This window comes from Dryobates pubescens, chromosome 9 (genome assembly GCF_014839835.1).
Source record: "Dryobates pubescens isolate bDryPub1 chromosome 9, bDryPub1.pri, whole genome shotgun sequence".
In the NCBI taxonomy this organism is placed as follows: domain Eukaryota; kingdom Metazoa; phylum Chordata; class Aves; order Piciformes; family Picidae; genus Dryobates; species Dryobates pubescens.
Window position 1 is genome coordinate 30,278,317 of NC_071620.1, and position 26,849 is coordinate 30,305,165.

Below are 26,849 nucleotides of genomic sequence, written 5' to 3' on the forward strand. Positions count from 1 at the left end.
CCCAGTCGCATCCTCAGAGACCACAGCGACACATCGCACCCCAAAGTGTTTGCAATACTTTGTGTCAAGGCAGAAAACCAGGAGAGCAGGTTACAGGCCCAACTGACGGCGGCCGTTTGCCCACCATGCCCTAGGAGTGCAGGATTCTGAGGGCGGGCTCCTCTCAGCATCCTTCTGCCTGCAGTGGCCTTTACGCCCCTGCCAGAAGCCTCCACGGCGTTGGGGGCACTGAGAGCGCACCGGGAACGTTTGTCCTCTTCACGCCTCGGAGAGACCCAGACAGGAAAAAGGCGCTTCGCTTTCCCCCATTGGGACCCAGCGAACTACAGCTCCCGAAGGGCTGCGAGCGAGAGCCAATCTCGCTTCCTGCCCCGGTCTCGCCTCGCGCGGCCTGACTCCGGCCGTGGCGGGAGGCGATGGGGGACGCCGGGAAGGAGTCGCTGGTGCGGTGCCCCGTGTGCCTGCGGGAGCTGCCCGGCGCGCACATCAACTCGCACCTGGACCAGTGCTTGCAGGCCGGGAAGAATGAATCGGAGCCGGTCTCGTCGCCCCCCTCCAAGCGGCTGCGCCTCGCCACCGCACCGGCGGGGAAGCCGGAGGAGGCCCGCCCGGCCGCCTCCAGCCCTGTCTTCTCTCTCTTTCACAAGGGCCGTGACGGGGGACAGAGTCCAGGAGCCCCCGGCGGGAGGAGCGGGACAGGGCGGGAGGAGGCCTCTGTGAAGCCGGAGGAAGGAGGCTCGGCGGCGGCGGGCAGCGAGCTGGCGCTGCGCGGGGCGAGCCTGGCGCAGAGGCTGGAGGGGAAGCCCCTGGCCGAACAGCTGCGGCCTGACACACTGGGGGACTACGTAGGGCAGGAGCGGGTGTTGGGAGCGGAGACCCTGCTACGATCCCTGCTGGAGTCCCACGAAGTTCCCTCCCTCATCCTCTGGGGGCCACCGGGCTGCGGCAAGGTGAGTGCTGCCGCCGGGCCCCCACCGCTGCGCCCGCACTGTCCCGCCCCGCCAGCGGGCGGCAATCCCGGGACTGAGGCGCTTGGCCCCGGCTTCACGCCGTGCAGCTGGGGCTCGATGTTCAGGTCCTCCTCTGATTCATGTAGTTTTCGAGGCTTGATGGACTTAAAAGAGCGAGACCTGTTTGTTTTTCTGAACTACTTGTTTTTTCCTGTCTTCTTGGTTGGCTGATGCCTCCAACTTTCACTTGGGTTACAACACCACAGCCTGCCTCCTGAATAAAATGGAAGTGGCTCAGCCCCACTAGCCCAGCTTCCTGCAGCTTACACTTTGGTTTACACACACGCTTTGTTACACTCGAGAGCTGTTAATTAAAACACATAAGCTGCAAAGGTTTAAAACAATAGAATCTATTAAAAAATTACTGGGAGATGGGGTGGAGTACTGGCAGATTGCCAGTATAGAGGTTTGTTTCAACTCACAAGTTATAGCCCCTGACAGAAGTGAGCCGAGCTTGTGGCCAAGCACTCATGCACATTTAAAGAAACCCTCTGAAACTGGTAGGTAGGTGTCTGCAGGATCTGACTGCTGAACATTCTTGTTCTGCTTTGATACTGTGGCAAACCTGTGATGAATCCTGAATTGCAGCACAGTGGTGGAGGAATCCACAGCTATAGTGAGGGAAGGAGCAATTCAATGCCTCAGGTGTAATCAGGGGAAAGTGCTGTAAAGATCCTGCCCTCATTTTGGGCGTTTTCTGTGTCTTTTACACTGGGGAGGAGGGCAGGGTTGAAACTAGACAAGCAAGATACATGGTTATGTCATTATATGTATGTCAGTGTAATGTGCGCAGTGCTAAGTTTTGTGTATTATATATATGGATGTCTTGGCTCTGTGTGAACACATGGAAAATCTGGGGTAGGGAAAATAATGACCAATGAATAATGCTAGCATGAAGGGACAGAGCAGCAGCTTGCTCTTCTCAGCATACTAACTGGAAAGTAAAAGAGTTGATATGTGTGGTTTTTGAATAATAATACCAGTTAATTACAGTTAATAAGGAGCAGGTATGAGAATACTTGATAGATGAATACTGTTAGCAGTGATGCAACTGGTTGTTTAGGCTGGATAACATACACATGAAATGAACCAGCTGGTAAATTCTAAAATAACAAGGTAATACCAGAAAGATCAGAGGAGATGAGGTCAAGGGCTGTTTCTAAAAAAACATATTGAAAAAGGGGAGGTGGATTGACTGAAGCTAAGTGGACAGAGAGGTGGAGCTGAATTCTTTGATAAATAGGAATATACATTACTGAATGAGCAATATGTTCAGGGGCCTGCTTCTGTCTTCTCTACTCTTCTACCTTTCACTACTTGTTATCTGTGCCAACAGTGCTTGCTCTTTCTTGAGGCCCTTTTTCCTTAGGAAGTATAGTGACAGATACAGTGGTAACAATTCCAAAGCCACGTAGTCTCTGAAAACTGAAACTGAATTCAATTTGGGTTGTAATCTGATGAACCTTCCCCATTTTTTTATTATAGAATTGCTTTTTTGTGAGCTTTTGACAGCTTGTGTCTCAGGTCTTCTTTGGGAACCTTCTGTGATGTGTTTTCATATCTGTAATAACCACACAGCTTTCATTCTCCTTTCTCCTGATCTGTCTTCCTCTCGCATATCCCTTATGTGGATCCCTTACTCGATAAACTTCCTTCTCGCAGAGTTTCAATACTCCCGCTCCTCAGTCATCTCACTTGCTTTGAGGTTGTGCCTTTTGCTCCACAAAGTAATAGTTCCACAATTTGTTTTCTCTCTCCAAGTACTTAAGCTGTTAGGTAGCTCATCTTTCTCCAAAGTTAGTTATTCTCAGCAGTCTCTATGCTTTCAGTTGGCTCTTGATGGGACCATCCAAATCTGGCTGAACCAGAAATGTGTACTGCAAGAAGTTGAGCATTTCCCCTCACATGTGCTTTTCAGTATTCCTAGGACAGTGCTAGAGTTCAGTTCTCTCTCAGGCATTCTTCCTCATAAATCATATTGTCTGTCTCAGATAAATGTCTGAAAGGAATGTCCTTTAGTAGGACACTTTTTGTTAAATTCCTGTCCTTACAGAGTTAATATGCAAAGCAAAGTAGCCCCTTAAAAATGGAAAAAGAAGCCTGTGATTGCCTGCCAGCCTCATTCACTTACTTTTTGGGATTGTACATACAGTGTCGAAAAAAACTCATAACATTTCATGTGGAAATAACCTGAAAGGAGTGGAGGATGGACAGATGAAAAGGAAGCCTATTTGCCTTTTTGCATGAAGAATCACATAACGTAGAGCTTCAACGTGAAAGACCTTGTGAAGGATAAATAAGTATTCTCACTGCCTCGGGACCTGGTTGGACTGATAATCTAATAAGCTCTGTTAAGCACATTGTTTTTTTTCAGTGGGAAAAATATTAGGAACTAATTGTGTGTTATGTAGCTTCAAATGTAACAAGCCCACATGCTAAGCCTGGTCCCCAAAGAAAATAGCCTTACATTAGAGGTTAGGTGCTAAAATAGGAGTATAATTAGATATGTTGGTCTAAATTAGGAGTGCTATGTAAGATGGTCATAGACTCCTTAAAACCTTTTCATGCTTATGCTACCCATGGGATCTGGTTATGGCAGCCCAACTGTGCTGTTCCATTTCTACAGCCAAGTGCCATGCTAACTGATGCTGCTTTTGAAAGGGGTCAGACAGGGCTAAGTAAAAAGTAAAAGTAACTGGAGATGAATTAATCCTTGGCGCCAAATTTCAAATTCATTTATTGATTATTCATCAATATTTATCAAGCAGCAGTTCAACACACTTTCTGAGCAAAAAGAGAATACTTGGCTATGAAACATCTGTAAATGGCAGTAATTTTTTGAGACTTTTTGTCATTAAAGCACTAAGACTGGGTACCCAAGTAAAAATACATGTGCTTTGCATTGCTCTGCCCATGTTGATTTCAGCCTCCGTTGCACTTGAATGTTTTGAATTTCCATCTTTATCGAGTCTTACTTTAAGGGAGTGTGATCTTTGTGCTTTAAATTTGTCCTCCTTACTCCTTAGGAAGTCAGGGTGCAAAGGCTTTGAGTCTTTGTTTATAATTTTTGTCACTAGTAAGTGTTGAACACAAGGATAGATTTTCTGCTTCTAAGAAGCTGACTGGGCCCAGGCGAGAAGAAGCAGCAGAGACTCAAAGAGATGCCATGGTGATTAAGTTAGGAACGGTTAGCTTGTTCATCCTGACGATGCAGATTTTTGGAAGCCTCTATGAATCCTAGTGTAATCCGAGTAAGCCATGCTGTGATTTACAACACCTTAATGCAGGGATTTAGATTTTTGCTTCTCTGCCACAGGGCACCAATTTTAGGAAAGAGTTAGCAGGGGGACACAGTGTAACTTGAGCACAAAAATAATTTTACTGCCACAGATGTGCTTTAAGGCTGACAAACTTGAACATTCTGCATTTAAATACAGTAAACATTCCCTGTTATAAAATCATGGAATCAACAAGGTTGGAAAAGACCTCAGAGATCATCGAGTCCAACCTAGCACCCAACACCTCATGACTAATTAAACCATGGCTTCAAGTGCCACATCCAATCCTTTTTTTGAACACTTCCAGGGATGACAACCCCACCACCTCCCTGGGCAGCACATTCCAATGGCAAATTTCTCCTGTGAAGAATTTTCTCCTCACCTCGAGTCTAAACCTCCCCTGGTGCAGCTTGAGACTGTCTCCTCTTGTTCTGGTGCTGGTTGCCCAGAAGAAGAGACCAACCCCCCACCTGCCTACAACCTCCTTTCAGGTAGTTGTAGAGAGTAACAAGGTTCCCCCTGAGCCTCTTCTTCTCCAAGCTAAGCAACCCCAGCTCCCTCAGCCTCTCTTCATAAGGCTTGTGCTCGAGACTTCTCACCAGCCTTGTTGCCCTTAACACATTTAAGTGTCTCAATATCCTTAAATTGAGGGGCTCAGAACTGGATGCAGTATTCAAGATGTGGCCTAACCAGTGCTGAGTACAGGGGCAGAATGACTTCCCTGCTCCTGCTGGCCACACTATTCCTGATGCAGGCCAGCATGCCATTGGCTTTCTTGGCCACCTGGGCACACTGTTGTCTCATGTTCAACCTACTGTCAACCAGTACCCCCAGGTCCCTTTCTGTCTGGCTGCTCTCCAACCATTCAACCCCATCCTGTAGTGCTGCATGGGGTTGTTGTGACCATAGTGCAGTACCTGGCACTTGGACTTGTTGAATGCCATCATGTTGGACTCTGCCCATCTGTCCAGCCTGTCAAGGTCCCTCTGGAGAGCCCATCTACCCTCTAACAGATCAACACCTGCTCCCAACTTGGTGTTGTCTGCAAACTTACTAATGGTGGACTCAATCCCCTCATCTAGATCATCAAGATCTAGATGGGTCCAACGCTGATCCCTGGGGGACACCACTAGTGACTGGCTGCCAGCTGGATTTGGTGTTTAACAAGAAACAAGAAAAAAGTCTAGGCAGCAAGTGTCCAGAACCCATTCCCCACAAAAGATAAAGAATATTCGAATAAAGTGTGATTTTTCTTGGCACCACCTCTGCAATCTAGTACTGAGGGGGAAAAAAGCCATCTTGATATGAGTACAAAGCATTAAAAAACACCAGTAAATTATCTTGGAAGTTTCTATCAAATCTCCACTGAGTCTATATTTGATAACTCCATTGCATTTCCTTTATTTGTTATATATTTGTTCAGAACTTTGTTCTATGGCATACTGAAGCAAAGACTGTAAGTCCAACTTATGTATGCTGCTCCCTACATATTTATTGTCCATTCCCTCCAGTGTTTTCTGATTTGCTAATTCAAGTGATTACTTAAATAGCTATCTGATTATTTCAGTGTATTTCTTGGAATCATAGGATTGTTTTGGTTGGAAAAGACCTTCAAAATCCTTGTGTCCAGATACTATCTAACTCTGCTAAGTGTGGTGCTAAACCGTGTTCCTCAGCACCACATCTCTGCAGCTTTTCAGCACCTCCTGGGATGGGGATTCAGCCACCTCCCTGGGGAGCCTGTTCCAGTGTTTGAGAAGCCTTTCAGTGAAGAAGTTGTGTCTAATATCCAACTTAAATCTGCCCTGATGCAGCTTGAGGCCACTTCCTCTCATCCTATCACTTGTTACTAGGGAGAAGAGGCCAACCTCCACTTCGCTACAATCTGCTTTCGTGGAGTTGCAGAGAGTGAGAATGTCACCCCTCATCTTCTCTTATTCATACTGCTTGCAGCCTGATTTGAGCTGTTTGAATTAATGAGTTATTTTGTTGGTATACCATGAGATTAACTGAAAATGTGTGATACCTTTTACAGTAGCATAAAGTGAAAGTCCAGAAAAACTGAAAAATGGGGTTTGTGTTTGCAGTTGCCTGGGAAAGGCTTTGGATCCAGAGTGTGCTTGACTGCCTTTTGCCAATTCAAATGAGGAATAACTTTGGATAGCTCTCTATAGAGAAAAATGGAAGAGAAAATACAATTGTATTTAAAAAGCAGTTGGAATATAAGGAGAGAAATCTGAATGCAGCAAAGGGGGGCACAGCTCCATTTCAGTAAATACTATGCAGTGACCTTGCATCTGTTGATGTTGGTTGGACTTTGGACTTGGGTTCTGAAGCACTGTAAACAACATGCTGTGGCTGTTGTTCAGTGACACCTTACTCCTCCAGTAGTCTCACAGTGGGCTATTTGGGATGTGAGGAACTAAACAAGATGGGTAAGAATAGCATCTGCCCTTATATAAATGCCAGCTGCTGCCACTTTTGATTGTGTTTATAGACAGTGCCCCTGGGCCATGTTCATTTGCTATCCTGCCAGGTTCCTTGAGAAACAGTTCATCTCCTGTGATGCAGCCTGGTAGCTCACGGTCAGCTCAGCCATTTGGTAGGACAGACCCCCAGCTTTTTAAGCTGCACCCCAGGGAACCACTCCCCTGGCATCCAAGGATACTGGCACTTTGGTGTCTTACTCAGGGCAGTGAAATGGAGTGTGGCCTTTCCTGACTGCATGTTAACTTACTTTATGGCCCTGTTGCCCTCAAAGGGAGTGTTGAGGGTCAGAAGAGGGTGTTGATGGCAAAGCAAAGATATAAAAATATCATCCAGAATAAAGGAGGAGGAGGTAAAATTACAGGGGAAGTCATGTTCAAAGGGCAGCAGAAAAAAGCAGGATGCCAGTTCAGAACCCTAGTAAGGTAGTTTAGACCCTACAAGTCTATCAGTGCAGCAGGACTGTTGGGCTTCTGTTTTACACTGAACTGTCAATCTTTTATCATTCCTGCCACAAACAAATTTACAGTGTGGTTCTGGAACAAACCAGCCAGGTCACTTGGTGGAGAAGCCTATATGCCAACTAGATGATCCCCTCAGGAATAATTGATGCTGTGCTGCAGTCTGTACACCAGTGCAGATCTGTGACAGATCTTCTTTGGTGACCTAAGCACACCTAAGTGCTCCTGTAAGTGTAGCATGAATGTCAGCTCATCAGGAAAAGGGCTATGAAGCTGGAACAGAGCAACTGGTAGCTATTCTGTACACCTTCCAGGAGCTCTCTGATGTGACTGCTGGACACAGTGTAGATGTAACTGCAGAGACCATGGGTTTGCTGTGACTGGAGGTGGTGGAGTCACCATCCCTAGAGGTGTTCAGAAAGGGGTTGGACATGGCACTTGAAGCCATGGTTTAGTAGTCATGAGGTCTTGGGCGACAGGTTGGACTTGCTGATGTTTGAGGTCTTTTCCAACCTTATTGATTCTATGATTCTGTGACATGCTGAATGTCTGTTTTGCTAAATTGTGTGAGGAAAGTCTCTGTTAACAGGCAGCCTTAGGCAGATCCTAACAAGGTCCACCTGGTCTTGAAACAAGAGTGAGGTAAGAAAGTCTTCTTAACTGGAGTCTTCTTGATTACAATCTGACCATATACACTAATCTCAATTTTTTCAATTCCACTTTCTGAAGAGGGCTAGGCAGTGCTACTCTTTATTCTTGGAAGGGGCTTTGCTGAGCTCATGCAGTGGGCACAGTTTACTGGCCAGGTAGGACCACCTTATTCCTAAGACAGTTGATGTTAGTCACTGGACAGCAGCATCAATAGGATGGCTTATTTAATACTTGCTTTTTACGGTTTTCTTCCTGCCATGGGTGTGAGGTTGCATTGACCAGTGGAAGCACAGAGAATAGGGTATTAGGTTACACCCAAAGAGAATTGCCCACTCAAGGAGACCTGAATGTATAGAAAATTCTTCTACCAAAACATCAAGTCTTACTGACTTACCTGTGCTGGCAGGGCAGTGTGGAGCCAAGCATGTTTTGTGGGTTACTTCAAGTTATGTTTACCATAACTTGCATCCAGTTCTGGGAGAACTGGTAGCATAGCTGCTGGGAGTGGGCTTGTTTGGCTATTTTTATGTTTGTTTGGTGGGTTGTTGTAAGTCTTAGATGGTTGCAGCCTTTGGGAAAGGTTATTCTTGTTTGGGTTAACATGAAGAAATTTGGAAGACTGTGGAGTTTCAGAAGTTGTGTATGTTCTGCATGTAATGGATCTGGTTACTAGTGACCACAGGCTCAAGTTGGAGGTGTTACTCATTAGTGAGTAATGGTTCATCATGAGCTTCTTGCAGGATATGTTTCCACATTTCAGAATGGCTCCTTATGCTGGCAACACTACAGCCTGTCAGTAAATTCCTGCCATTTTCAGCATAAAACCGGAGATAATAGGTGTGAGTTTGGACAGTTTGGTGGGATAATGGAAAAGAACTGGGAGTGATTTCTGGGAGGGGAAAGGGTATTTGTAAGGTGCAATTTTTTAATGAAGTTAGCAAAGAGTTAGTTTGCAGGAGCACTCCTGGTTGATATTAATACTGCTTAATTTAGGGAAAGCTCCTCTCTGTAAAGGGAAAAGAATCTAAAGAAGAAAGTTCTATATAAAGAAAGGAGGAGAATATCAACTTTTTAAGATTTTGTCTTCCTGCATATTGTGTAGGTTCTGATGTGGATGTGTCACTATTTTAAAATGTAGCAGTCAAACCTACTTCAAAAATCCTTTGAGATGATGAGGGATATTCAGTGCATTTTCTCCTCCTGTGTTCTGTATCAGATACCTTTCTCCTTATCCCTTAATACATTGGCCACAAATTTGGTGAAAGTAGGGGGTTAGCATACTAATGGCAGTTTTGTGCCAGTGCCTTTATACTTAGGCTTCTTAGTTTAAATTAAGTCTCCACAGGCTTATGTGTTTCTTGGTTGTAACCTGATAGCAATGTTACTGACTTTTGCTGAGATGGTAGGAGAAAAAGCAGCATTAAAAAAAACAGTGTTCATAGGAAATAACAGGCAGAGAGAACAGGAACAGAGAATCATAGAATCATTACCTTTGGCAAAGACCTCTAACATCAGCAAGTCCAATTGTCAACCCTACACTACCATGCCACATGTCCTGAAGTGCCATGTTTACATATTTTTTTAACACCTCCAGGAATGGTGACTCCTATGCTTCCCTGGGCAGCGTATTCCAAGGCCTGACCAAAGGTTTGACCTGTATGTGACTTGCTAAATGTTTGATGGTGCCAAACAGAAGGAAGAGGCCATAGCCTGCTGCCTGTCTGTGTTGAGCACTGTCCATTTGAAAGCAATATATGCTATTCCTATTACGACCCTTGTTGACCTAGAAGTTGGCAGAGCAGGAGAGGTACTGCTTGAGAGCTGTGCAGCAGTTTTTAAATCGATTCTTGGTCTAATAGTAACTTTCAAACAACTCTCTGGGGGTTTTTTTCTACATTAGGGGTTGAAATACTGACTCCTGTGCATGTGTTTATAAAACAATTCCTTGCTGCTTATTTTAAACAACAAAACTATGTGTAATTTGGTGAATGACAGCCAGGATGCAGTATGAGCTACCAGTTCAAGTGGACATACAAGAAGAGTACCCACTTGATTTATTTCCTCCCCCCTCTCACCACTGGCACTTTTAGAGTAGGAAGAGGTAGATTTTTCTTTTTCATCCTCACATTTGAAGTACTGGGGGCTTCCATGCTTTCAGTGATTTTGAAGGCATGAGTACATCCTCTGAAGGTACATTTTGTAAGGAAACACCAATTTTGGTTTCATATTGCCAGCTTTGTTTCAGAGATAGTTTCACTTTTTCATCTTGGCTTCCTAAATCTTCCTGATTGCTGTGGCCTTTGCTGTAAGTACTGTCCAGTGTCTCTTTCCTAACTTGTCTTCTGCAGTGATACAAGGATGAGAGGCTGGTGCTTTGAGCTCCAGGGCGTGAGAAATGATCTGACACAGGGTGCAAGTCTTGTGTCAGGATGTGAAATGACACCTCTTTGGAAGCCACTACTAAAATGAATGCACAAATAAATAGCAATACATCCTGCCCCTTAGCCTCCCCATTCCCTTGGGCTGGTTGCATTTCCAGGGATGCATTAGAGGGACAGAGCAGTGCTGCAGTACCACTGGTGACCATGTGGTGGGTGGTTGTTTCTGCAACCTCCCTGCAAGAGGATCAGGTTGTCAGCACCTGTCGCTTTAACCTCAGTACTTGGATTATCTTCTGAAGTGGCTTTGTCAGCACCTGTCCCTCTTCTCATCTGCTGTGGCTCTCCTGTCTTTAGATTCCTTGGGCAGCTTCTTTAATAGAAGATTGAGCATGATGGAAGAATCACCTGTTTTTCTCTCTGTCCTTGCTTTTAAATAGAGATATCATCATTACTATGGGTTGTGAAGGAAAGTCTGAAAATGATGTCTATAATGTGTTGAGGTGCAGTAAATCTGCCTTCAAGGTAGTACCTGAGGTTGCTCCTGTGCTTTGGTGTGCTCAGTGAAATTCCCTGTAAATAAATTCTGAGCTGAGGGAGTTGTCTATAAGGAAAGAAAACCAGCACAGCTGCTCACTAATACCAGCCAAAAATCTGTTCAGTCAGCTGCCTTTTACTTCCCTGGGCCAGCATTTGTTTGCTGTTGACTATTTAGACTTAAAGTGCTACATTTTCTTGCATATATGAACAATTTTTCAGTCCTAACATTCTCATGATTTTGTAGAGACCTGCTGGCTGATGAATGTCATTGTTATGTGTAGTGGAAATAGAACAGTTTATGTTTAACAGCATTGCAACTTTTTATTTCTTAAATGAGGTTGCACTGCAAACTCTTCTGCAGGTGTCTCGGAGCAGTGCAGCTCCTTTATCCATTAACATGCTCTACAAAATAACCGCACCGCAAATTGCAGTCACTCTGACTGCTGTCACAGACATGTGTTTGGCAAAGAGTTCGTATTCTGTGGTAAAGGGGGCAGCTGTCATTGCTGGCCTTTTCAGTATTGAGATGGAATTGGTCTGGGATGTAAAAGTGCAAGCATTAGAAACGCAGTGGTGGAATTGGCAGCTGCCTCTCGCAGGAAGTTTTTAAGTCTTCTGTGCGCTAGAATAACATCATCTAAAATACTTCACTGTATAAACTGTCAACACTATCCCTGTCCAGAATATATGGCTTTGTTCTTTACATATTTCCTCCAAATTAGTACTTTCTGTGTCCAAAACCATTTTTACAAAGCTTTTTCCTGTTGCTCTTGCAGACTACACTGGCCCACATCATAGCCAACAGCAGCAAAAAGAATGGCACGAGGTTTGTGACGCTGTCGGCCACAAGTGCTAAGACAAATGATGTCCGAGATGTCATCAGCCAAGCCCAGAATGAAAAAAGACTCTTCAAGAGAAAAACCATCCTCTTTATTGATGAGATCCATCGTTTCAATAAATCTCAGCAGGTATTGTGCTGTCCCTGTTTCTCAGAAAAGCCTTTTTCAGCACTTATGTAACGTTCCCCACTTTGCCTTAAGATAATAACTCACTATGGGCTTTTGATTTTAATGTTTTTAGTGGATTAACTGGGGAAAAACATAAAAAATTCCATAACTAACTTCCAGTCAATGTTTAGTTATTGCAATTCAAAGATTCTGATAAAAAAGCTGAGCTGGAGCTGCAGTTGACTTACATGCTGGGCTTTAGATGGTGGGGTTTTGGTATTTTGTTTCAGCACAACCGTGTGAGTAACACTTGCTGCACACATCGTCATTTCAGCCTCCAGCCTCAGAGTAGCACTAAAAATGTCTAAAATGTGAATGTGCCTAAGGTGTGTTTGCGTTTTTGTGTTGTCCCCTTTTCTCTGTGAGGAAAGAGAAAAATATGGCATGGCATGGTACTTTGGGATTCTTTTTTTCTCTCTTTCTTTTCCTAGGTATGTTTTCTTTCATCATAACCGTGGAAAGCTTGAATTCTGTACTGCAAGTTACACTTTTTACACTGGACTATGCTGCAATCTTCCTGCAGTTTTCTGAGACATCCTGTGGAATTATGTAGGGAATTGTAAACCTAAGGGTTGATTCAAAGAGCATGTAGAAGTAGCCTCACTCTTTGTTTCATTCAATAAGGCAATTTCACGATGTCTTACCTTTGGCAAGCAATAAACCAAAGTCACGTAAATAAAAGAAAAATCTGCAATTTTTTCACTGTTTCCTTTCAGCTGGTGGGGTCATTGTCAGTGCAAGCATGAGTTATTAAGCTAAACAGCCCATAACGTGCTGTGTGCTTGAAATGAAATCATTCTGATAGCTGAGCAGATGAGCTGCCTTGTCAGTGAGGTTATTCGTCACATCAACAGGGAACCCAAAGACTCACAAGAGGCAAAACCCCATAGCCTACTCACATGGGATGTTTCAGGTTGTCATTGATTGAGATCAGCTTTTTCTGCTTCCCTCCCATCTTCAGGACACCTTCCTTCCTCACGTCGAGTGTGGGACGGTGACCCTGATAGGAGCAACCACAGAAAACCCTTCCTTTCAAGTCAATGCTGCTCTCCTGAGCCGGTGCCGGGTGATCGTCCTGGAGAAGCTCTCAGTCGAAGCTATGGAGGCAATTCTGCTGAGGGCCGTCAGGTCCTTGGGAGTCCAGGTTTTGGGCCAAGGCAAGCAGCACAGCAGCTCTGTGACTGGCAGTGACAGCAAAAGCTCGGAGTGAGTACTTTATGGGCTGCAGGGTGTTAACGCACACGGCCCGAGGAATTGACTGCCTGCCAGGGAGAGAATGGAGCAGTTGAGGGGTGGGAAGAGAAACTCTAGCTAGTAAAGAAAAGAAGTAGCAGCATATGGCAGGGGCAGGGGATTACAGGAGAGAGAGAATTCAAAGCACTGGCTCTCTCCATCCAAAACATAATCTCACCCTCTGGGCTGGAAGAGAGTTTTATACTTGAACCTGTAGCTCCTGACTCACCCTCTGAGGATATTTAAATCTGTTCTGCTGCTGAGAATTTGCTGTGGAAGCCTGTGGCTGGGTCTTTGTCATGTTCTAATGTGGTCTTGCTACTGTGTGTAAAAGCATCATGTTATATTAAGTGATTGATGGGGCATCCCTTCCTAAATTTAGTTGGAAATGCTCAATAGAATTTTACTGTCTTCTGAGAAGGTTTTTTTAAAATTAGATCAGGGAGGACACTACTGTTCTTTAGTTGCAGAATAAGTGCTGCAGTGTGGTTTATGGTGTGCTGTGTGGAGAGGGAGCTATTGCTGGCAAGTTAATAGATTGTTTTAAGAGCTATTTTGGGTTTCTCTGCTCCTTGTTGTCCAAAGAGTCACATTTGAGAGAGTTTTGGGGAAAACAAAAGTCCAGATTTGTCCATAACAGATGTTACCTGACCTCCAGAATGGGGAGCTGGCAAGTAAGAACAATGCTTGGTGCTGTGCTACTGCCATGCAAGTTACTGCACTTCATGTCGATGCTTGCTTGTACGGGTAATTTACGGTGTACTGACATTGTGGTGACTGGGCAAGCACTCAGCATGAAATAAATCAGAAGGAATCCACTTTGTCCTTTAGCTTTATCACAGAATGTAAACACCAGAGTAGCTAACCTGAAGGCTGAGGTCAGAGCAGGGGCAGAAAACTATTCCTTTTTTTAGGATACCCTGCCTCGTGGTTTTACGTATTTGTAGCTTCTACTTACTGCAGCAAAGTGAATTTTAGAAGGGAAGGCAGCACTGCATGTCAGCTGTAATGCAATGGCACAGCTGTGGCTGTAGCTACACCCTGAATGTGGTTGGGAGACCTTCCTTTCTGTGCAGGATTAAAGTACAAGGCATAGTTTCAGCTGCAGTTGTTTGGGTTTGGGTTTCGCTAGACTGCATATCTGTAACCTTCCGTTAGCTCTGGGTGATTTAAACAGCACAGTGTGGTGCTTCATCAAAATGAAAGAAGTCTGGCAGGCAGACTGTCAGACTAGCAGTTACAGAAATCTGTCCATGAAGAGAGAGGGCCTCACTCCTGTGGCCAGTGTGGGAGCCAAGCATTTAAAAATATAAAAATGAGGTTCAGAATTTGGGAGCATTTGTTGCATTTCTGTGTGAAGTCTCTCTTGTCTTCCCTGCCACTCTGCAGTTGATACATACCATTGCTGATGAGTTTGGCTTTTTATAAGTCATTCCTGTTCCTTACTGTGGTTCCAGTTTTGGTCTCCATGCTACACCCTCCTTCTTGTCCATACCATTTCTGCTCCTTGATTTTCTCTCCGCTTCCTACTCTGCAGGAGCAGCTGTGTCTTGTCTCTATGAGTCACGGCTGTTGTTAGATGCAGGCAAGTAACAGTGTTCCTGCTGTCCTGGGGGATAATGGAAGTCACCAATTGAAGTTGAATTGGCTGTTCACTGTGCTCACCAGAGTTGGAACAGGACCTGTAAGGGAACATGTCCCCAAAGGTGGGGCATGCCCACTTTGAAAGTGCTGCAAAAATCTAGCCAGAAGGCACAAAAGATGTGCACATTGCATTTTGGATTTAATTCCCCATGTGAGTCTCCCTTCCCAAACCATGAAAGTGTAGTTTCAAGTCCTGCACGTGCTGCATGGCCTCACTTTATCAGGTCCCTAGGAGTCCAGCAGCCCAACAGAGGAAAACCTGGAGAAAGAGCTTGAGGACTTATTTTACGTTCCCATATTTTCCATAGACCCACTGTGAGAACTCAGGAGACCCTTCACCTGTTGCTGCACTTCTCAACTCTTCCTGTCATGTTCATTTAGAGCATGTGTTGGAATTTGGCCTTTTTCATGTATTTGTATAGACCTGGCAGACTTAGAGAGGTAGGTGGCTGGAAGAGTGACCTGCATGCACTGGGATGCCTTTTGTCTCTAGTAAGATATTTTTGGTGCCCCACTGACTACATTGTAATACCTGTTGCTGTTTAAAAAAATAATGTGGGATGCATATATGGTTTACAATGTAAACAGTCTTTCCAGTTGCTGCTTTTTAGAGAGCATCCAATAGCAGCTCTTGCTGCTGTTAGTTCAAATCATCATGCTAATTATACCTTACTATATTCCCTCACATGCATTTGGATAGCTTCCTACCTTTTGGTTGTCTTTACAGTAAGGAATATGAAGTGTTAGCTATGAAATACTGATGAAGTAAAACCCTCTGAAGTTCATCTGGCTGTAGCAGAATTGTGCTCTGCCAAAACCCTAACCCTTGCTTCCATTCAGTTTAACGAGATAACTTAAAATAAGGGAGTTCAAGAGATGAGAGCTCCTGCCCATCCTTTGAAATGCCATCACTAGCATAATGTGCAAGGAGAGGAGTGTGATGGGACTCACAGTGATGGGCATTCTGTTGCAGGTTCCAGGTGTACATAGAGGAGAAAGCTCTCAGTACCCTAGCTTACCTTTGTGATGGTGATGCAAGGACGGGACTGAACGGACTCCAGTTAGCGGTTCAGGCCAGATTAGCAGCAGGGAAGATCACTCCTTTGAACCCTACCAGAAGTGATTCTGCAGATGGCATTCTGATAACTGAAGAACACGTAAAGGAGGGGCTGCAGCGATCTCACATCCTGTATGACCGAGCAGGTAAGTACCTCATACAGTTTATAAGATGCAGCATTCTCAACAGCTGATAGCCTCTTCTAATTTCTGTGTCTTCTTCCCCTTTCATACCAGCTGTTCTGGTGGAAGTGGACTGAAATTTGTCCTAAAAATTACTTTTCCTTTACAGTTGTAGCAGGCTCACCCAGAAATTCCTTCTAAACCAGGTTTCTTTCTGCTTACCACTTGGGAAGTGTAGATTAGCTGAAAGACATACTTGCTTTTAGATTTGCTTTTAAAAGTAATGAACTTTGTGACTTGCTTAGGGCAGGTGGCATAATTGCATTTAAGGCTTCTTAATGTGATAACCACTCTTGGTATGTTTGTGATGTGGCAATGTTGGGCATCACAGTAGTTGGCCACTACCATTTTTCATGTGTGAGAGGGTTAAAAATTAAGAGTAAAGATTAGAGATTAGGTGAATCTCCTAAATACATAAGATGGTTCTTCAGCAATACTTAATCACCCTGCAGAAGAGATTATCAAATGATTATGCCAAGTAGTGTTTTAAGAAACTATTTACTTTTGTTTTGCCACCATATCTGATATGTTCAATTAACTGTCACTGCTCAAAACGTGTGTTGAGGGATTTCTCAGGGTATAGCATCTATGCCTGCTTGCAGCCTTGTTGCTGCAAAGAGGAAATGATGGCTTGTTGTCAGGAAGAAGTCGTTTGGACACATACTGATAGGATGGCAGTTGAGAAGTTGAGGGTAGGCAGGGGAAGGGAATAAAAACATGTTATGTTGTCTGTATCAGAAAGAAGTCACGCATAGGAGGAAGCAAGAAATCTGACCAGTTTACTAGTGTGAGTCTCTTGCACCGAGTAGGTCCCTTGAGTGTTTGCTGTCGCCTTGTGGCCAATGTCACACAGAACTCTTGGCTGTGTCCATTGCTCCCAGCCCTCCTACACCCACCTGCTCTGTTAGAGGTAGTGCAGAGTGCCTCTTCCTGAGGCTCATGTAAAGTGCAGGTGGCACGTGTCAGCCATGTGACAGAAATGCTTGGAGATCTGTGCAGAGGGGGGTTTCTGTCAAAGGTTTTTGATAAGGTTGCAAGGTAAAAGTTCTGTTTTTCTTGATGTACAAATGCCATAGAGCCTGCCACAGATACTGTCACAGTAGCATGTTGACTGAATACATGCTTTTACAAAGGTTTCTCCCCTGTGAAGTAGCAGTAGCCTGTGTCTTGGTTGGCCACTGTTGTCCATAGCAGAGATAGCTGTTTGTCCTTTTAGGTACAAAAGGCTTCAGACAGAGGCTACTGTTTAAATAAAGATATTTTTGTAGCATGCTTTATCTATTACTTTTTGAAGCACAGTCCTGTAATACAAAGTGCTTCAGCCTTATAAAGTTAAGGGACATGATGCTGTCTGATTGTTATAGCAGCAACAGACATTTGAGAGTAGTGTGTTAGGCTTCAGAGTTGTGTAAATGGAATTCTGATTATACATCATTAATTATTTGCTGAGTACATGTAGTTGGGCACTCTTTTATGTGCTTACCAGTCACTAGGTTGTTTGGATCTGAAGGGGGCCTACAGGAAGGATGGAGGGAGACTGTTTACAAAGGCCTGCAGTGACAGAACGAGGAGTGGTGGCTTCAAACTAGAGCAGATTTAGATTGGATGCTAGGAACAGGCTCTTTACCATGAGGGTGGTGGAACACTGGAACAGATTGCCCAGGGAGGTGGTTGGGGCCCTAGCCCTGGAGATATTCACAGTGAGGCTTGACAGGGCTCTAGGTAGCCTGATCTAGTTGAGGATGCTCCTGCTTACTGCAGAGAAGCTTGGATTAGATGACCTTTGGAGGTCCCTTCCAGCCCAGACCATTCTGGGATTCTATAAAGACAAGGATCTGTGTGTTTTAGATGAATCATAGAATCAATAAGGTTGGAAGAGACCTCAAATATCATCAAGTCCAACCTGTCACCCAAGACCTCATGAATACTAAACCATGGCACCACGTGCCACGTCCAGTCCCCCCCTGAACACCTCCAGGGACAGTGACTCCACCATCTCCCTGGGCAGAAAGGACAAAAACACAGCTCTAGTCAAATCTGACTGCAGCAGCCACCTGTAACCCCTTCAATGTGAGAGGAAACAAGCCAGTCAGATTTTAGACTTTAATAGCAGAGGTTTAAAATTTTGACTTTGCTTTTTCTTGAGAAAATGATGCAGCAACCAAATGAATTGGAGTTTACCTGCACATGGACAGTAAATAAGTTTTAAGGTAGAGTTTTATTGTCTCTTCTTTCTCTTGTGTCTGTCTGCTAACACTGATTGGACAGCAAATATCAAGATAAATGTCAGAATAATGGCAGGATTTTTGTCTCACTGTCTATGTGGTAACATAACTTCAGATATGAAGAAGACTGGGAGTGTATTAAGCTGAAGTTAATTTTTCTGTAATCCAGAACATAGTTGTTCCTTCCTCCTGTATGGAAGAGGAAAGAGGAGGTGTTTGACATCATCAGGGCTCATGCCAGCTTGATTGGTTTCTGCTGGACCAGAATGAGAAGTCTTTCTTACCCATGCTGTTGCTCTAGTCTTTCTCCTAAGACTTTATTCTGTTGCTTATCAATGAGCAGTTGATGTGTACTTTTGGCTAAGAAAATAAGGCAAGATGGGGACTCTGATTTTACTTTCATCCACTACCTTACAAGTAGAGATTGCTTGAGAAGTCCAAATATGAATTATGGTCAGTGAACAAGGCCTTTTCTCTGTGGTCTTCTGATAACACTTTAGGTAAATCAACATCTTAGTTTATCTGGAAAACTCTTCATGAGCACATAAAGCAATTTAGGGACATAAATTAGCAAGATTTATGCATCCCTATAGATAAGATACGACACAAGAGGCTTTGTAGAGGACAAGTTTTTCTAGTGTCTAGTTTCTCTTCAGAATGGTATCTGCCTTTGTGGGAAATACACAGAGCAAATAAATGTATTTTGATTCCAAACACTCCTGAGTTTTGATTTCAAGAGTCATCTGAGCTGCAGAACAGCAGTGATACCAGAGAAGTTGGTATGTGTCTCCAACTGAAGAGATGAAGCCAGAATGTGTACATTTGATGACCAGCCTGAGAGACAGAGCTAATAAATCAAGGTCTGTGAAGAGTTTGCATTTTTTTTTAAACTGCTCCTGGTCTCTCACATAGAATGTATGTAAACCTTTTTAGAAAAGAAATGTAAAAAGCCTTTGGCCAATGCATGTAATTGTATTTTCTTTATTTGAAGCTGCATTTAAAGTGCAGTTGCAGAGTTTTTCTCAACTGAGTCTGGTTGTCATCAGCTTCATGACTCAGTCACCAACATGAACTTTGAAGGAGATAACAGGAGAAAACTGTCTCTTTCTCAGGCTGCTGTACTCTGAAGTTCCCTGCAAGTGCATTCTCTAGTCCCAACCTAGCCACTGGATTCCTTCTGCCTCTCCAGCTGGTATCCCAAGTATGAGACTTTGCAGTAGTCAAACCTGTGTATAAATGCACTCTAGCAAAACAAACAAACAAACAAAACCAAAACACAACCACCACCCCCCAAAACCAGCAAACCAAACCAAACCCCACAAACACAAAAGCCACGAATAAACACCTGTGTGAGTGCAACCGCTGGATATATTTAAAGGCCATCTTCTTTTCTTGAAGAGACAAAGACACCTCTCTTCCAAGAGGATGGTATGAGTTCAGCTGCTGGGGTTTAATTGCTACTAACCCAAGAGTTCAGAGGGAGCACAGACACATTGTTTGTGTTGGCAGAAGTGATGACTGCATACCACAGGGCTCTTTGTGTGGAGTCCCAGCAGAAATAGTTGTCTCCCGGCCTGCCTGCACTGACGATGTGTGTGTTGAATTCCCCATGGGACTGCAATGCAGGAAGATGGACCCAGTTTCTGAGCTAGGAGGTAGAGGTCTTGCTGGCTTTGAAAGGAGCAGTTACAGCAATATGGGGGCTTCAGTTTTCACCCTCATGCATGTGGCCTTTTATTTTGTAGCACTACAAGCAACAGCGATGTGTTCTGATACGGGCCTCAGGCTCTAAATCCTTTTAGCTGTGGGGAGAAATACTAACAGATGGCTGTGCATGCAGCCAGTTGCCCCTATAATACACAGTTAGCTGTGAGCCAAGGAATGCCAGGCACTTAACAATGTAAAATTAAAAAAAAAAGAATGATTTGTTTGGGAAGTTTAACAACCATATTGCAGCAAAATACTCTTACACATTTGAGTAAAAGCAATGCATGGGAATCAAAACCAGCTGCACAGAGTAAAATTGCAAGCAGGTTCTCATTCAGTGCTTGTAGTGTTGACCCTCTGTATCCCTAGAAGATCTGTGGAATGGCTTTGTTTCTCCTTGGAGTCCAGATCTAATCATGTATTAAACTTTCACAGAATGACAGAATGTTAGGGGCTGGAAGGGATTTAGAAAGATCATCTAGTCCATTCCCCCTGCCAGAGCAGAATCACCTATGCCAGATCACACAGGAACGCATCCAGGCAGGTTTTGAATATCTCCAGAGAGGGAGACTCCACAACCCCCCTGGGCAGCCTGTTCCAGTGTTCTGTCACCCTCATAGTGAATAAATTTTTCCTTATATTTACATGTAAATTCCTATGCCTCAACTTCTGCCTGTTGCCCCTTGTCCTGTCACTGGGCATCAGTGAGAAGAGCCTGACTCCATCCTCTTGGTACTCACCCTTTATGTATTTATAAACATTAATGAGGCCACCCTTTAGTCTCCTCTTCTCCAAGCTGAAGAGCCCCAGCTCCCAAAGTCTCTCCTTGTAAGGAAGATGTTCCACTCCCTTAAGCATCTTTGTGGCTCTACCCTCAACTCTTTCAAGCAGTGCCCTGTCTTTCTTGAACTGAGGGGTCCAGAGCTGGACACAATATTCCAGATGCGGCCTCAGCAGGGCAGAGTGGAAGGGGAGGAGAACCTCTTTCAACCTACTAACCACACCCCTTCTAATACAGCCCAGAGTGGCATTGGCATTCATGGCCACAAGAGCACATTGCTGACTCATGGTCATCCTTCAATAATGTTAAAAAACAATCCTTGTGATTCATTCAGTCTTCCCATTCCTTATTTAGCACTGTGGTATTTCGGGTTTCCTTTGTGTCTTTTGTTACAGGTTTCGGGACCCTTCCGGTAATGCAAGTGTCCACAAAAAACTCAGCATCTCTGAGGGCTTTGCCATGGTTGTGTGCTGCAGTCTCTCCAGACTGTGTAATGGGCCTTTACTGCATAGCCACAGAAATGTTTCCTTTTGTCCCCTAAGTAATGCAGCAAACTTGTGTTTGATTTACTGTACACTTTATTTTCAAGTCTTAGCTGATACAAAAACTTCTTTTACTAAAATACCACTAGTGTAGAGTACTGGATTTCTCTGGTTCTTGTGTCATCTTCTCAGAGCTCTGTGTGTGTCCAGAGGCCAGGTAGAGAGGGACCTGGGGGTTCTGATCGATGGTAGGCTGAACATGAGCCTGCAGTGTGCCCAGGCAGCCAAGAGGGCCAATGGCATCCTGGCCTGCATCAGGAACAGTGTGGCCAGCAGGAGCTGGGAGGTCATTCTGCCCCTGTACACTGCACTGGTTAGGCCACACCTTGAGTACTGTGTCCAGTTCTGGGCCCCTCAGTTTAGGAAGGATGTTGACTTGCAGGAGCGTGTCCAGAAAAGGGCAACAAGGTTGGTGAGGGGCTTGGAGCACAAGCCCTATGAGGAGAGATTGAGGGAGCTGGGGTTGCTTAGTCTGGAGAAGAGGAGACTCAGGGGTGACCTTATTGCTCTCTATAACTACCTGAAGGGGGGTTGTAGTGAGGCGGAAGTTGGTCTCTTCTCCCAGGAAGCCAGCACCAGAACAAGAGGACACAGTCTCAAGCTGCACCAGGGGAGGTTTAGGCTGGATGTTAGGAAGCTCTATACAGAGAGAGCGATTGCCCATTGGAATGGGGTGCTTGGGGAGGTTGTGGAGTCACCATCATTGGAGTGTTCAGGAGGAGACTTGATGGGGTGCTTGCTGCCATGGTTTAGTTGATTAGGTGGGTTGGATTGGTTGATGGGTTGGACACGATGATCTTGAAGGTCTCTTCCAACCTGGTCTGGTCTATTCTATTCTATTCTATTCTATGGTCAGTGATTTATATGTACTAATACTTCACTCCTTGTCATTTAGGAGATATTCATATAGAGTCCTCTTTCTAACTTCTTAAAATATCTGGGTTTGTTTGATGTGGTTTATTTTTTTTCTTTTGAAGGAAACTTCATTAGTGTTAAAAATAAAAAACCAACACCCTCCCCTTCATCTGCAGTTCCTCTGTTATGCTTGTGTAGTTTGTAGGATGTTCCAAGTGTCAAAACATGAAGATGGTGAAAACATTAATCACAGAATCACAGAAGCATTGTGGAAAAGACCCTCAGAATCACCAAGTCTAACCAATAACCCTACTCTACAGGGTTCACCCCTAAACCATATCCCCAAGCACCACAGCCAAACCACCTTTAAACACATCCAGAGTTGATGACTCAACCACCTCCCTGGGCAGCACATTCCAATGCCTGACCATGCTTTCTGTGGAAAATTTTTTCCTAATGTCCAGTCTAAACCTACCCACTTGCAGCGTGAGGCCATTCCCTCTTGTTCTGTCACTAGTTACCTGTGAGAAGAGACCAGCACCAGCCTCTCTACAATGTCTTTTCAGGTAGTTGTAGAGAGTGATGAAGTCTCCTCTTAGCCTCCTCTTTTTCAAACTGAACCCCAAAGGAGCCCCAGCTCCTTCAGATACTCTTCAGAAGATTTATTCTCCAGGCCCTTCACCAGCTTTATTGCCTCCTCTGCACTTACTCCACTACACTAAACAGAACGCTAAACTGTACGCTAAACAGAGCACTAAACTGTACACTAAACTAGCTCAACACTAAAATCACATACACATCAGAAAAACTTGATAAAGCTGTTTACCTGCTGTGATCTAGTAAAATACTTGCTGTTTCCTTAAATGCATTTCACTCAGTTTCCTCCTAACAGCCTTGTCTTTCTTTTCTCCCCCACTCTAAATAGGAGAGGAACACTACAACTGCATCTCTGCCCTGCATAAGTCTATGAGAGGCTCAGATGAAAACGCTTCCCTTTACTGGCTTGCTCGAATGCTTGAAGGGGGTGAGGATCCACTCTATGTGGCAAGGAGGCTGGTGAGGTTTGCAAGTGAAGATATAGGTCAGTATTTGCAGTGTTTCATGTTGAAATAGTCTTGAATGAAGATCTGCCATGCTTCAGGTTTCCAAAAACTGGTATTTGAGAAAAAGCAACCCAAAACTGCTGTGTGCAAAAAAAAAGGTGTAACATGCTGAACTGCTTCACATCCTGTCTGTTTGTTTTAATGGCTCTGGGAGATGACCTGCAAACCTCTGACTCAGTAGCTGTCTCCCTGGTTGTAAGGCATCTTGAACTGACCTATCCAAAGTAGCAGAAGCAGCAGCACTTTTAGCACACATGTGATGGGTGAGGTTACAAGGTCTGGGTGAGCTCCATCTTTACAGTGGTGTTTCCACATTTCTTTCACATAATTCCAGAAAATAAGGGAATCTCATACATAGGAAGCTGCTGCTCAGGCTGCCACCATCTGGCAGCAGATTCCCTCTCTAAATCATATCCTTGACTTAAACCTTTTTGTTTGGGGAGCAGGCAGGAGAAGGAATGATGTGGATGGAGTTGAGTATATGTTATGTACTGCAAAGTATTGCAACAGGAGTCCCAACATCTGAGAAAGCAACTTTGAAATGTGTGTGGTTAACCTTCCGTCTTGCAGGAAGGGGGGAAATAAAGAGAAGAAAAAAGAAGAACCAGTAACTCAAGTAAACTGATTTTAACCTGCTCTTTCTGATCCCTTTTTGTAGGGCTGGCAGACCCTCTGGCTTTAACGCAAGCAGTTGCTGCTTATCAAGGCTGCCACTTTATTGGGATGCCAGAGTGCGAGGTAAACACTTGCTTCATTAATTTACAAGTACTGTAAAGCCTATCTGTAATTATAAAAGGAGATTGCAGATACAAGGCAGATTTAGTTAGTTGTTTGTTCAGCATGTCCCTTCATTGACAAAAGAAGATTGCAGCTCTTCAGGTACGTGTTGTGGCATGAAATAGAATTCACTGCGTATTTGGTGTTAAAAAGTGCTACATGTACTAACACATTTTTGCTCTGTACTTTTTTTTGCTCTCTGTTACAAATAAAATAATATAGTCTGATACTCTGAAGTAGATGTTCTTTTCTAGTAGTGAAAATCATGAAAAGCTGTGTTGTTAAATAATAAAGGCCATGCTATAGTGGCAGGCAGGGCTCAGTTTTGAAACATAATCCCTGTCATTGTACACAAATAAGCTGAATAACAGGCCTTTTCCCAAAGGGCTTGGAAGAAGCTATTTAACATTTTCCCTCTTCTTTTTTCCAGGTGATTCTGGCACAATGTGTAGTGTATTTTGCCAGAGCACCAAAGTCCATAGAGGTATACCAGGCATATAACAATGTCAAAGAGTGTCTGAGAATGCACACGGGACCTCTGCCGCCTGTACCGCTGCACCTGAGAAATGCCCCGACAAAGCTCATGAAGAACTTGGGCTATGGTAAAGGCTACAAATATAACCCCATGTACAAGGAACCTGTGGACCAGGACTATTTACCAGAAGAGTTGAAAGGAAGAGACTTCTTCAAGGTACAAAAAACCTGATGACCTGATTGTACTGGAATGGAACTTACCCAGCTGTTACTGTGGTTGAAAGTATTAAACCACTGAGCCTTTTGGATGCTTTCTTTCCCTTCTGGTTTTACTACTGTTATTCTGGAGGTGTTTTATGAAGATTTGCAGTTAAGCAGTATAGACATGGGAAAAATAAGCTGTGTCAGTGTAGTGCTCTCACTCTCTGATTCAAACTAACCAAAGCAAAAATGAGGGACTTGTCTTTCTGGCTCTTGCTGTGAGACCAGGAATATTCTTGTGCTGCTTTTAAAAATCATTACCTAGTTCAGGTTTTGAGTAGGTTTGTTTTCCAGAAAAAAAAATAGCAAATTGTATCCTCCCTACTAAAATAATGTAAGCAAAATATAATTACAATGTAATTACTGCTCTTATGATGTTCCAGCAACTATTTTTTTACATTTATTAAATCAATAAAGTTGTTAAAAATAGCATCTCTGCATTTGTTTACACATTCTTATGAGAGCAGTATGGTTTTGAAAACTTGGAAGTTTCTTTGTCATTCCTACTTTCCAAAGTTTTAGTGGCTGTTCTACTTCCAAAATTGCTTACAATAGCTGAATTAAGTTTGGGGTTGAAGTTGCATCACTTAAAGTTTTTGTTACATGATGACCTTGTGGGAAGTGCTCTTGAAAATAAGATTCCTGGTAGTGAAACACTCATTTCCATTTTGTGCTTCAAGAATTCCTTTGGCTTGGAATTGGAAAGTTGAAGGACAGGAATTGACTTACTGCTGTTGTAAGAGGGAGTTTGGCTGCCTCTTCCTACTGAAAACATCCACGTCTAAGGCTGCTGTTAACTGACCATTTCAGTAGGTGGTATCACAGAACATATCTGGCTGGAAGAGCTCTCAAAAATCATCCAATCCAACACTCAACCCGGCACTGTAGGGTCAGCACTAAACCATGTCCCTAAGCGCCAGGTCCACATGCTACCTGAACCAGGGATACCAACTCCACCACTGCTGTGGGCAGACTATTCCAGTCTTTGATAACACTTTTAGTGAAAAAGTATTTCCTAGTATCCAGCCTAAACCTTCCCTGGTGCAGCTTGTAACCATTTCCTCTCTTCCTGTCACTTGTCATGGAGAAGACACTGTCCACCTTCTTGCTCAAACCTCCCTTCAGGTAGTTGCGGCAAGTGATGAGGTCTCCCCTCACCTCTTCTTCTCTAGGCTGAACAACCCCAGCTCCCTAACACACTCCTTGTAGGCCCTGTTCTCCAGGCCCTTCATGAGCCTCATTGCCTGGACATGCTCCAGCACCTCAGTATCCTTCCTGTAGTGAGGACACAGAACCGAACACGGTACTTGAGCTGGGGGCTCACCAGTGCTGAATACAAGAGGATGATCACCTCCCTGTTCCTGCTGGCCACAGTGTTTCTAATACAAGCCATTGCTATGGGGTTTCTGAGCCACTGGGGCACACTGCTGACTCATATTCAGTCGGCTATTGACAAAGACTCCCAGGTCGCTTTCCAACGTACAGTCGTGGCAGTGTCCCTGTTGTGGGCAACATTCCACCACATAAATGCTGCTTATTTTTCTTCTCAGTACTTCCTTCTTAAGTGTGCAGCAGTCCAGTGTGCTTAAAAGCCAGCAACTGCTCCAGCTGTGTGTGACTGGCCTAACTAGCAGCTGGGTGAGAGAAGAGGACTGTGTTTGGCTAGAATTACAGTAGGTAATGAGCAAAGAAGAGTTTCATTGCTGGAATACTGAGCAGCCCCTGGGGCAGCATGTCAAAGTGCCCTTGGATAAACTGGCCACCAGGGATGAAGGTGGATGTCTTGGCTGAAAATTCCACCCTACACTGTAGCTCAGTGCAATTACAGCTGGATTTGCTCAGTAACGACTCAGGGATTTGTTTGCTACATGTTTCCTATACTTTTGTTACTTGTTACCTACTGTAACTGTATGTCCAGAGAAGTTGTGGATGCCTCATTCCTGGAAGTGTTTAAGAACAGTCTGAATGAGGCTTTGAGCAACCTGGTCTAGTAGAAGGTGTGTCTGCCCCCATGACAGGGTGGTTGGAACTAGATGATCTTTGAGGCCTCTTCCAACTCAAGCTACTCTGTGATTCTGTGGTGACAATTCCTGTCCTGATCCTGCTTAGTTTGTGAAATGTGAGGTCAAAACTTAGAATGCTTTATGTACAGCTTCTGATTTTCTTTTGCAGTTGAACTAAGGATGCCACATGCCT

General features: G+C 44.1%; 1 protein-coding gene across 1 annotated transcript; it reads left to right on the forward strand.

Moving 5' to 3' along the window:
- Positions 1–258: 258 nt before the first annotated feature.
- On the forward strand, positions 259–25,038 carry WRNIP1 (WRN helicase interacting protein 1). Its single transcript, XM_009903818.2, has 7 exons — positions 259–950; positions 11,582–11,773; positions 12,774–13,018; positions 15,663–15,892; positions 22,964–23,119; positions 23,800–23,879; positions 24,349–25,038. The coding sequence occupies exons 1-7, from the start codon at positions 417–419 to the stop codon at positions 24,622–24,624; spliced, it is 1,713 nt and encodes a 570-aa protein (XP_009902120.2). The 5' UTR covers positions 259–416; the 3' UTR covers positions 24,625–25,038.
- Positions 25,039–26,849: the final 1,811 nt, after the last annotated feature.

Coding starts and splice junctions, on each gene's coding strand:
- WRNIP1 (XM_009903818.2), top strand. CDS start 417: ATGGGGGACGCCGGGAAGGAGTCGCTGGTGCGGTGCCCCGTGTGCCTG. Junction 13,019..15,662: donor AGTGACAGCAAAAGCTCGGA/GTGAGTACTTTA, acceptor ATTCTGTTGCAG/GTTCCAGGTGTACATAGAGG. Junction 23,120..23,799: donor GTTTGCAAGTGAAGATATAG/GTCAGTATTTGC, acceptor CCCTTTTTGTAG/GGCTGGCAGACCCTCTGGCT.